The sequence below is a fragment of the Cajanus cajan genome, chromosome 6, assembly GCF_000230855.2.
Source record: "Cajanus cajan strain Asha chromosome 6, NIPB_CcT2T_4, whole genome shotgun sequence".
Classification (NCBI taxonomy): domain Eukaryota; kingdom Viridiplantae; phylum Streptophyta; class Magnoliopsida; order Fabales; family Fabaceae; genus Cajanus; species Cajanus cajan.
In genome coordinates, this window is record NC_138522.1 from 4,222,234 (window position 1) to 4,235,087 (window position 12,854).

General features: G+C 32.1%; 1 protein-coding gene across 1 annotated transcript; it reads right to left on the reverse strand.

Moving 5' to 3' along the window:
• Positions 1-658: 658 nt before the first annotated feature.
• On the reverse strand, positions 659-9,498 carry LOC109805990 (protein BONZAI 1). Its single transcript, XM_020368309.3, has 16 exons — positions 9,021-9,498; positions 8,821-8,868; positions 7,790-7,938; positions 7,646-7,694; positions 6,352-6,408; positions 5,844-6,035; positions 5,626-5,760; positions 5,181-5,242; positions 4,976-5,078; positions 4,780-4,894; positions 2,444-2,520; positions 2,229-2,366; positions 1,983-2,147; positions 1,576-1,689; positions 1,377-1,473; positions 659-1,203 (listed from the first exon to the last, which is right to left on the reverse strand). The coding sequence occupies exons 1-16, from the start codon at positions 9,168-9,170 to the stop codon at positions 1,109-1,111; spliced, it is 1,746 nt and encodes a 581-aa protein (XP_020223898.1). The 5' UTR covers positions 9,171-9,498; the 3' UTR covers positions 659-1,108.
• Between the last annotated feature and the right edge of the window lie 3,356 nt (positions 9,499-12,854).

The window sequence follows — 12,854 nt, forward strand, 5'->3', positions numbered from 1 at the left end:
ACAACTGATTTACAACAAAAAAACTGATTTTTTTTTATTGTATCCCAGTGAAATTAAATGCCTCAAAATTGCTTTTTAACAACTTTACTCAAACAAAAATGCATTTCGATTATAATCAATTATACACAAAATCAATTATTAAAATAATATAATTTTCATAACTTTTCCAAACACACTCTTGGTATCATTTTTCCTCCTTGTACAGGGATTTCTCATCTTGCGGGAGTAATATTATAGTTCTACTACTTTACTACTTTTTCTTTTTGTGTTACAATACTACTTTACTTATCTTTAATGTTATTCCTTACTCTTTTTTAAATTGATATGTTGGATTCTTTGATTTCCCTCCTAGAAAAATACAAAGGTGGGAGTGAAATATGAACTTTTGATCCTATAAACTACACAAATCTCTCCTAACGAATCCTACCTGCTTATTTATGGTCCTACTCTTTCATCTTTGTGGGCCTATAGTATAACTATCAAATAAAGTGATTCTTCAGGAAAGAGGGAAAATCCCAAGATAGATCTGCTATTTAACTTTCCTTATATCAAAAACTAATTTGCAAGCCTAAAAAATATATCCTTCATGTTCCAAAATTTCAAAATCTTTTACATAATGAGCATTAACAACTATAAAATAAAAGGGGGTATAATGAACTAATAAAATAATAGAGTTCAGCGGTGCTATTTTTATTTTTATTTATTTTTCTGGATACATATTCTGCTTGTATTTGTAATGCCATCTAAAGACATCCCCAAATTATCAGATTTCCATTACAAATCATATCAAGTGTAGAAAGAACAGAAGGAAGAAAACATTGATTCCAACTTGTAGTATTGCTATTTTCAGGCAAACCAATCACCTAGGAAAAGCCAAAAGGACACGTGCACAAAAAAGAAAGGGAAATGCCAATCATAAGGTTGATCAGACATATCCTTTGGATAAGACAGCTAGCAGGCGAACCTTTCTTGAGCCGTTAATTAGCACAAAGCAACAGTTCCCAGCCCTTTAGCCGAATTCGTTGATTGAAGAACTAAAAAGGACTTCGAAACCTCACAATGATCAATGAATTGAGAACTTTATGTACAGTTTTTAGTTTTTAAATGTCTAGAGGCTCGGTTGAATATTTCTGCTCCGCACGTAAGTTAAAAATTGACTCGGTAATTCTGCTAGAAGTGCTTGAACAACTGAAAACTCTCCACCTGCAACAGAAAGAGGTATGCCAGTATTGATATGTTAGGCAGCATTCGCAAAAACTTCATTCTTTACAGAGAAGTACTTTTCCTTTTTAGTACAATGACAGTAACGTGATTCCATGCAAGGTGCAGAAACCCTCATCTCTATCTCAATCCTAATATTGTAAACTGATACTTACTTTGAACCTCACGAAATGGTACAAATTGGACTATATCACGTGAGGCAACGCGTCCATATGAACTTTCTAGCCTCTCTCCCTTGTCTGCATCCAAAACCTAAACGACAAGAAATTGGACAGCAAAACTACATAAAACCTTATGCGGCGGTATACCAGTCACACACACAGATCACCGTCTCAGACAAGTTGGATTTAATACCTCCATTTCTTTGAAATCAGCTCCTCCTACCCCAACAATAAGGATTGATAATGGCAGGTCAGATGCTTTAACAATAGCCTCTTTTGTTTCTTGGAGATCTGTAACTACTCCATCCTTGGAGCATACCAAAATTTCAGCATCAGTGGAAAAACAAGATGATAAAAAAATCTTTATAAAATTCTTAGGAGTCAGAAGGATGGGTATCTTTATTGTCACATGTAAGACAAATATTTAGCGAAATGCTATGAATGCATGAAGGCAAACTACAGAGAAACATACATGACAAACAACCAAAGAACCATTAAGTTACAATAAACTTACGAATTACGTTCAATGAGGCAAAATTACAAGTTACTTTCAGAGATAAATATATGATATCGAACAATGCAAAATGTATTAACTCTTACTGTGATTATTAATAAAACAAAGTACTTTCTTTGGCCATTTGCTACAGATTGGCTGGCAATCAACGCAGCAGTGCTTATGACAGGTCCAAAAAGAGTAGGACCTGCAAGAGATACATTATGCAGGGCACTTGTGTAAGCCATCATAATTCCTTGGATCCCTTCCACCTACAACAGACAGAAACTCCTAACTAATAAAGAACTGTTTCAATATGACAATACAGGCAACATCAGACATAGTAGTTCTACCTCACAGTAATGACTACTTCCATTCAAGTTGAAACAATGGGAAACAGGACCATCAATTGGTCGTGCACCAAATCCCCAAGTGGGAAATCGTTTGTCTGAATCATAAAACTGTAACACTTCCCCAACCTCAACAATAGCCTAGAAAAAATTCATAGAACATCAATGATGGATCAATAACAAATAAGTTGTGAATTAAACCAAAAAGCATTTCTCACTTTCTGATATGCATTTGGCCGTCCTGAAGGATCAATATAATGCAAAGAATCTGGAAGGCGTGGATTTCCATTTGAAGCTGGTAAACAAGAGAAGGGTAACCATAAGAATGTGTTTCTTCACCGTCATCCCATGTATAACCAGAAGCATGTTAGTCATTAGATGTAAGTGTAACACGAATTCTTGAGTTTATATTAAGTTAATATTCTTATATCCTCCTAACGAAAATAGAGTTGAGGTGGAGGGAGCAAAATAGAGAGGATAAGGAGGGGGCAGGGAAGGTTCATACAAGCTGTTGAGCCTGACAACAAGGGCCTCAGAGGGTTAGCATTTTGTAGGAACCCATTAATGGTTCCTCAAGGTAAACTGGACACATCCATACTCCTCCGAACCCAATCAAGCGCACTAATTGAGTGAGGAGGATGAGCGTTTAACTACAAAGCGACTAGCCTGGTGATAGTTTGTACTAAGAAACCAAAGGGAACATTAGCTCAGCATAGAGAATTTATACTGAACTTCTACCATTATTGTAAACCTCAAGGTGTCAAAAGAATGATTTGCAAGGCTAATCTCACACTGCAAGTACTAATGATATTGGAAAAACTAAGAAAATGTCTTAATTTCTATGGTATCTAAATAAAAGTCAAAATAAAATTCATGTGTCAGAAAAATATTTCAGAAAGAAAATTAAATTTCATGCAAGTTTTCTCAGAAATAAGTGTTTTTCACTTAGGTAACCGTTTGGAATTTTAAATCCTTTAACCAATGCAAACAGACAATCATTTGACCAAGTAAACAGAGGAGGGAATAAGAGCTGAAGCAGATTGTGTTCTCATTATTAATGGTCAGGATAGAGCCTTACACTTTAACTACAGTTAAAAGATTAATGCGGAGAATCATCCCTTCTAAATGAGAATGTCGTTGAAGGTTCAGCTGAATATTTGAGGGAAATCTCAATCATTGATTAGAAAACAAATGAATATTATTAATGAAAGTAGAAAGGCATGTCTGAATTCTCACAAGGAAATATCAGAGCCTAAGCTCGTCAGAGAAAAATTTTTCTGCCAATAACAACCAAAACGACTAACTACCTCCCATCTACACTCCCCTCCCCAGTAACTATGCTGCATGGCCTAACAAAGTTGCCAACCCTATACTTTATGAATGGCTTGATTAGATAATTGGAGGGAAGACCCCTACTCATGACCCAATTAGGCAAACGAATTTCTGCTACAAATTCGAATAACAGTGAGGGTGGAAATAACCCAACAAGGGCCCAATTCAAAAACAAATGCATGAGACATTTTCCATACCAAGATCCAAGAGTATTTTCACAGAAGGGAAGAAGAACACTGCTTCCAAAATGATGATGGAATACTAGGAGATATTGACATTGGCAAATTGGTGTAGCCTATGATGTCAACTGAGTAAAGTACTGGTAAAGTAGTTTCCGCATTGAAATTCAGCCTTGAGGACAAGGCTGTTTCTGTACCCCAGAAGCATTGATAGGACTGGAATGTGAACAGCATGGCAGTGATGTATGTGTTTAACAACTATTGGGCATTTATGTGTTTAGTAGCTTTTTAGTATGTTTTACAGTTATGTCTGTGTTTCTTATGTATATGGCATATCAGCCTTCGCATTGTGTATGGACAAAGGTTATTATCTGTGAGGAACTTTGTCTTGTGTTCTTCTTTTGCTGTCTAGTATCTGGTGTAACCCTTTTTTCTGGTTTAATAAAAAAATGGAGGAAGCTATTATTAGCATTATATGTGAATAAAATTAACTTATCTTGTATTAGTAATTTTGCATTAGTTGTATTAGAAACTGTATGATGGCAGTTATTCATAGAAAATAACTGGTGGCAATTATGTACTAGGATCATATATAATAGCAGGCTGTGTAATTTGGCAAGGGTGTTGTTTTTTGCAGTTTGTGGACAGAGGATACTCTCTGGCTTTTGTCTTTGGGACAGCAAGTGGATTGCTGTATAATGTATCATTTTTGTGTTCAATATAGAATTTTATTATTTATCAATTGGTGTTCTTTCACAATCTGGAATAAGATATACAATTTTCAACAATTAATAACACAAAACTCAGACAAGTAACCACATTCCAAAATTACAACAATCATAATATGATTGTCTCATTCTCTATCACTTGATCTTTATATTTATACGTAGAAGAGTACAAAAAGTTTTTTTTTTTGGTCCATGGACAAGACCCATATAGTATTCCAAAGTTGACAATCAAAGACTAATTTGCACTCATGGGATGTAACTTCCGTTGGCCAAACATTATTTTAACACAAATAATTTGAGCATATTTTTCTTTACCTGTAAAATCAACAGCCACCATGAAGTTCAATTCAAATCCCCCCACCAAGTAATCCAAGAAAGTATATTGGACACTTTCAGTAAATTTGTCCACAAATAGTTGGCTCTTTAACACCTGTTTATTATAGTCACATAAACTTTTAGGGAAGGACAAGAACTCATGATGGAAATCAATTTAATAAAAATATAATAAGACCTTGTTATTATGGCTTTGTCCACCAGCAGAAGGCAAAAATAAATTTTCTCCCTGGCCGTTATTATGAATATTCTCCAACTCCGCCAAAGATTTCTCTACTTTTCTGATAAAATCAATAATAAACAACACTAATATGTATTTCAGCATGGAGACATAGACATGATGGAAACATAAACAGATACATGAAAAAGGAGCTGCTGTTTACCCCATTAAATCATGTTTTCCATTGCTATTAAAGTTATAGCACTCTATTATCAAAGGGCTGTCCTGCACATGATAAAAATGCAAAATAAGTTAGCTTCAATTCAACTATAGAACATCAAGCTAAAATGTACAAGGTCAACATTAACCAGTATTCTGTAATAGTGATAAAACAAGCACCAATATGAAATGAAGAAATCATTAAAGAAGAATGTTTCTAAATTATAACTAATTTTAATGAACAAAATACATGTTTTGAACACAAAGCAACTTGACCCAGTGCCTTCCATTTGAAGAAATCTTTGAAACAAAAATAACGTGATACTTTAACAGGCAATGAAAACTAGAAATCAGAAATGTCAATATAAAACCATGATGGCCAAGTTCAACGGTAATATTATTAGATAAATGGCCACACCAAATGACACAACTGTATTTAAGTTATATACCTTACTTCCTACTTGTTGAATATTCACGAACACTGACTTCCATATCGGGTTGAGATCATTCCTTATAACTTCTGTTTTGCAAATTGGAATTTGGGCACCACCTTCCGCAACTTTTGATATCAATAAAAAGGGATCCTGCAGGACAAACAAAAGCATTTCTTAAAGCAGAGCCAGCACTCCTCATAATGCGATAAGGAAAAACATCAATAGGTACATACATTTCTTGAGAAAAGATCCTTGTATTCCAAATCTGAACACCTGAATGCCATCTCTACTGAAGTCTTTGAGCTAACACATTCCTCAGCATGCACTGAGAGTTTCCCAGAGTTTTTGGCAAGGGTAGACGTAGATATGATAGAATCTTCTGTGTGTAGATCTATAGTCAATGATTGATTAGGTTGTGTGATTATCTGCAGAAGCCAAATTGTTGATATTAATGGGATAAAAATTTAATTGAAGTAATGCAAAGGACAACATAATTTGAGTAAGCATTTCTTTCTTAGTTTTTTAAAAAATTAATATGTTTGTTAGTTAGCAAATGAACTATAACTTTAAAACAGAAATGTTTCATATTTTCAAGCATCATAAATCTGGAAAGACAATTACATTCTAATATAGTTAGGGGTACTGGAACTGGAACTTAAAGATCCAATTTCATTTATAGTGCAATGGGTTCCTTTTCGTTGTCAAATTTATGTCAATATAAAGTTTAACATTCTGTGTTACCTGAGATAGTACACAGGTTGCCTCGCCAAGAAATTGCTGCTCTTCTAGCTCAAGCATCTGCACAAGTCAACCAAATAGTTTTAAACTGGACCTTTTCACATTGATATTTTCTACCAACATGTTATCACATCTAATGAACATGAAAACAAGAAGGCCAACAAATATTTGTCATGGAAAGAGTTGGAGATGATCATTAGACAATCTTACGAGATGTGCTGAATCTAAGCCATTCAGAAAAATGTTAAGCTGGGTTAAGTCATTATCTAGTGGTCCACAAGAAGGTTGTAAGGAAGCCATTTGTGCAAATAATAGTACCAAAATTGTCTGCTCCAAAGGTTCACATTTATCAAGTACACAATTTTACTTTTCACCTAACATGCTATAATTACTTTTCAAATTTAAACATCCACACAAAAGGAATATAAGCATATAACAGGTAAATTATCTTCAATCCAAAAGTCTTGAACAAAAAAATGAAGTAAAAAAAAAGTTAATGCAATGGTCTAAAAGGTAAATATAGTCACATTGAAAAGTAACTCCAACGTGCAAAACAAATATAGAAAGGCTTGAATTTTTTTAAATCGATATAGAATAGGATGTTGGCAAAAGCATTTGCATGAGATCGAAATTAAGTTACTTTTCATGCAATACAATTAAATAGAAAAATTCCATTTAAACACCCCAACTTAACAATTTCTTAAGAATATTATTTGATAACTTCATGTTGTCAAAATATATCGGTAACACTAATATAGCTTGAAGAAATGCAGAAAACAGTAAACTAATTAACTATAATTTTGTAATACAAACATTTTCTAACCCTCATATTCTTTTATATGAACTTCAAACCTCAGATTATCATATCCAAGATGGATTATCATTCTTATAGCATCTACCCAGTTATGTGAGATAATTGACCGTTAATTATGGCACTCAATTATCCGAATCATTAGCACACATTTCTCTGCAAAATCAAGAAAAATTGGGAAAAAATATTGAAGCTTCCTGATTTGCAATAAATTTGTATTTGAAAGGAAATAAAAATAAAGTTGTACAGAAAGTATGAATAATCAATAAAACAATATAGATAGCATTACCAACATAAAAACACTGACAGAAAAAGTTGTCATTCAGTTACAAATTTATAACTACTGTATGCATAGATTTGTTAACATCTTTATAAAATTCTCAAAGATGGGAAATGGTAGACTAGAATCTAATTTGACCAGGAAATTATATATTGGAACCACATCTTACTAAAAAAAATGTATACAAGCTATCATAAACACTATACCTTTACATCTACATTGTGAAACTGAGTATCAACATCATACACACGAAACCTGTGATGAAAGAAATTTTACAGAAAAAATTCTGGTAAAAATAGAAAATGCTCATCTGCCTCGTTAGAAGTATAAAATATGAGATTCAAACTTACACTAAAACCTGAACAACCTCAAAATGATAAATGAGGGTGTGTTTAGTAATCCATGTGGGACTCGATGAATTTGGAACTACTTCTGTGCGGCGAAGTTCCTGAAGTGCTCCATTTTTTCCTCTTGTATAAAGAACCATCATCGGATTACTCTACATCAAAGAAAGTTAAATATAAAACATCCTAAGTTTTTGGTGATAGAAACAAGATTGAAATAACTGAATAATAGCTATTAAAAGTGTGATTTTTTTATTTATTCAAAAATTAAATGACAATCCCATAAATAAAGAAACACTTGACAGTGGCCCCAATGGTCCATGCGGTTTATTTGCTCAACTGTGTTAAGGAGGTCTATTTCGATATGCCTTGAGGCTTGATCTCTCATGTCAATGTAAAGATCTAGCAGAGTACCACATCGGGTCCTTATTATAAGAAACAAGTTATAGTGATTTGCACTGTAACTTGTTTCTTATATAAAGAACTAAGATAATATAGTCTAAAACACGATGGCAGCTAAGCTATTAGATTTTGAGCAGTTCGACATTATCTGTTCCTTTTTTGGCACTAAGACATTATTTTATATGAATTAAATCATTTGACATAACAACTAAGAAATGACTCTGCCTGCATTCGGCCTGGATTAGTGAATTTTCTTTTCTTCCTGTGTTTTCCGGGCTTTGTGAAAAACTTCTTAACACTTAACAGATATTGCAGATCATGAATTCATGATCCCAAGCTAGATGCTCCTGAATTCTAGAAACAAAATACAGCTAGTTCTGATTGAAATGATCATAAATTCTCTGTTATTTTGTTTATTTATTTCCTAAATGCGAATGATGATAATTAGCCAAAGAGAATAGACCAATATAAGCGATAATTGAGCTAATTAACGAAAACCGAAAACAGAAACGATGACAAGTTCGATTCGAACCAAACAGAACCGAAACAAGTGTATCTATAAAAAACTAAATTAATAGGTAGGATAATAAGCAAGAGCTTCAGATTCATGAAGTGCATAACCTACAGAAACGAACCTTGAAGAGCACATCGCGATCACGCAATCCAGAAGCGGAAAACGACAACTGCAGCAAAAATAAAAAAAAATAAAATAAAAATTATGCAACTGTCACGGTAGGTAGGAGAAACACTTTCCACAAAAACCAGGCACGAACGAAGTTAATGTTCCATCACTGAATTCGAGTGAAGAGAAAGAGAAGGCGAGAAAAGAAAGAACCTCGATCTGAGAGAAGAGGCCGTGGTGGCCGCGAGACCTGAGGAAGTTCTCGACGGCGTCGTTTGGAGCGCCGGCCGGATTGCGGAAATCGCCGGCGGTGCCGCCGATTGCGGCGCGACCGGCGGCGACTTCGGAGAAGCAGTTTCCCATGGAGAAGTGCGCGCCCAGTGTAGTGCTGGTGACTTGGCCAAAGTCTTTGCGTGAAACAAAGTTAGCAGTGAAAGTGAAAAACAAGAGAAAATTGAAAGGAACAGAACCTCATTCACGCACAATAATATCCAATTATATAATAATAATGTAATAAGAAGCTTATTGAAAGACCAATGATTAAGCGTCACATTTGCATGGACATTAGAATAGAGAGAGGATGGCGAGTTAGTAGTTACGACCGTTTTCGCTAGAATTTGTTAAGTTGATTTCTTGGAGTATTCCGGTCAGACGTAGTGTGGCAAGTGGCAGGTCTTAATCAGAAAAAATAAAGGAAATTCGAAGGAAGCATCTTTAAAAGACATCAGGTCAAAAACCCACCACTTTAAGTTGTGGATGAAAGACTGATAGATTTGGCTCCTCTAATTTGAAAATGATTATTGGGGGTGAAAAATTAAGTACGGAATATGTTTTGTATTTTCAAGATGATAAATACATTTACCATAAAAAGTATTATATTGCATTAATACTGCATTTCTTCTTAGTTATAAACAATAAAAGACAAATTATCAATATTAAAATAAATAATTAAATTGAGAACTTTTAATTAATTCTTTCATAAATTTAAAGTTTAGAGTAAAGTAGATTATTCTCTTGTAAGAGATAAGAATATTAGGTTTAGGATAAGAGTATTACATTTCACCCTCATCTTATGTTAAAATATATAATTTAATATATTTAACTTAACGTCATTAATGTAAATTATATTTTTCCCTTTGAGAGATGTAAATATTATAGTATTCACACTACATATGTTAAAATGAAATTGATCACTCATTTTGAAGTACCAATAATCAATTGACGCATCCTTATTTAAGATATTTCAGGATGATTACTCATTTTGATAAATCCAAAATTTAATAATTTAGAGTTTATTACAATCTTAAACTTATAGCAAAAACAAATAAAAAGATTAAAGATAACCAAGGCAGAAAAATTCAACTATAAGAAACTCTATAAAATCTAACAATAATCTTTCGTTTTAATTAAAATACTCATGACCAGGATATTAAAATATGACAAAGTGTTTGTTACTGATTGAAAAATATCAAAACCTTACATTATGATCCATATATATTAAGTGATTAGGGGATAAAATAACCAATTGAAAGAGAGAATAGATGTAAATCCTAAACTAGTTATGAGACTAATAGATTTAGTAACTAAATATAACAGAATAACTAGAGACTCATATGTTATAAAGAATCTTTCAAAAACCTTTCGATTAATTTTACCATCTTTTATATTGTTTACTCTAGACTTATTAGTAGAAACCTCAAAATAACTTGAGTTTTAACCTATCTAAATAATTTAATAAAATGTGTATAAGTTGATTCAATAAAATTAATAACAATTTTTTTTATTGGTCTTGACCTTGACTAACTCGAGGAGAGTCTAAAACTTATATCAAAATCTTCGTCTATTAAAATGGGAAGTTTATCTTTGGAAATTCATGTTAATACTTTAAAATTGAAATAACTTTTATTTTACATATCAGTTGGTTTAAAATATTTTAAAATAAATCAGTTGAAGCAACACATGTTAATTTTTAACGCTAAATATATGTAAATGAACAAATAAACAAGTAACATATTGTTGATAATCGTTTGTGACCTGTATTATCATTCTAAGCCAACAATTTACCAATGTGAACTATTCTTATTCGATGTAGCCCAACATATATATCACGAGCCATATAGTGAATTATATGATGATGAATTCATTAAATAAGTATTTTTATAAGAGCTATTTGATGTGTGAAGCTTGTTCTATCCTAATAAATTTATGGAACTCGATTTACCAGGAAAAAGGAAAGTAGGGCTGTGGTGTCACTGTCACACTAAGTTGGAATGAACAGTATTGGAAAAAACAATTAGACTCCAATACTAGTTGGGGAGCAGATTCCGTGAGCCTAGTACAAAACAAACTAAAGTAATCGTAATGTGCGTCTAATAATTCTCACCAAGCAACCACAAAATAATAGAAAATCAACCCAAGTTATTTGATGGCAAAATCACAACCTCAATATATATATATATATATATAGCTTTAATAACTTATCTTAATCGTAAAGTTTTTATTTATTTATTTAAAGTATTGGCAAAGTTAAAAAGTTGTAAATATGAAGGCACCAAACCTCATAATAGTCACAATATTCTTAACTTAAATTTTGTCTTTTTTAATCAAGCTGAAAATCCTTATAAATTCAAATTTACATCGTCAAATTAAATTTTGACTGACTAACTAGTTTTGCCAATCGATGGAATGTCTGTAATTACGTCTGAACAAAAATAATGTCAGTAATTGATATTATTGGATTTGGAACGTAATTTTTAGCAGAGAAATTATAAAAACGTTTATAACATATATATATCATGATCATAGTAAAGTTTTGTCTCTGCTAAGTAATTTTTTTAACACAAATTTTGTGAATGAGAAAAGAGAGAAAACATAAACCAAACAAACTTGATGAGATACCAGATTCATGTATGTTGGATTTCAGTACAGTACTACCGCCAGACACCATTTATATGATAAAGTTTGACGATAAAAGGGAGATGCATGAGTGCATGGTTGGAGCATGCTTTACGCTCAAATGCTTGACGTGCTTATTTTAACTACTTTAAAGTACAACAAGACGTTTCTTATACCTAATTCTTTTTTCCATCTTCATGAAGTGTAGCCTCATTAACCTCACCCTTTGGTTAGTCTAATGTAATTCGTGGTTTAAATTTCGATATCGGTATAGTAAATTGCAAGCACATATGCTCTAATTAATTGATAACCTATAGCTATGAGTGGAAAGTAATGATGGCGACATATTGTTAGTATTTTTATGGTAACTAATTTTAATTAATTATTTTGTTACGTTATCCTTGTCTAATGTTATTTTCTTAGGAAACAAGTCTTATATTATTTTTTTATTGCCCCAAAAATTGTTGTGTTGTGAATTTTTGTTCAATAATAGTTATATTTCTAAAATGTCAAAGAAGACGACATAATTTTGACCATGTTTAACGTCCTTCTACTAGGAAACATGTGAAATTCGGATTATTATCAATAGAAATAAAGTTGAATTAAATTATGAATGGTTTTATACAATTTTTTTTTTGTTGTAGATCCTTGTTAGTCTCTAGATCTCCTACATTAGTGAAGGGAAAGGTTTAAGATAACTAAATACATTAGTGAAGATAGAGGTTTAAGATAACTAAATATATCTAGAGAATAAAGATGAAAATAGGTTAAGTCCCTTGAAAATGTTTATGATCTAACTTCAAGTTTAAATTAAGCCATATTTTTTTAGAAAATAAAGCATCTTAAAACTTTTATTGAAGTCTATTTAATTATAAAAATTAGTTTTGGGTAATCAATAAAAGTCTCTTAGACCTAACAATTGACCTATTTAATAAAAATAAATAAATATTTTATTATTATTATTATATTTGTTATAATGTATTAAAATTATGCATTTATTAATCTTTTAAATGTCAAGCATTTTGACTTGTAAAGAGTGAAACTTATGAGTTAATTGAAACATATAAAGCTATGTCATGTTTAGAAGTTTTATTGAAAAACACGATTTTAAATAAAATTATCATCATAAATATTGTATTTTGATTCTAATTT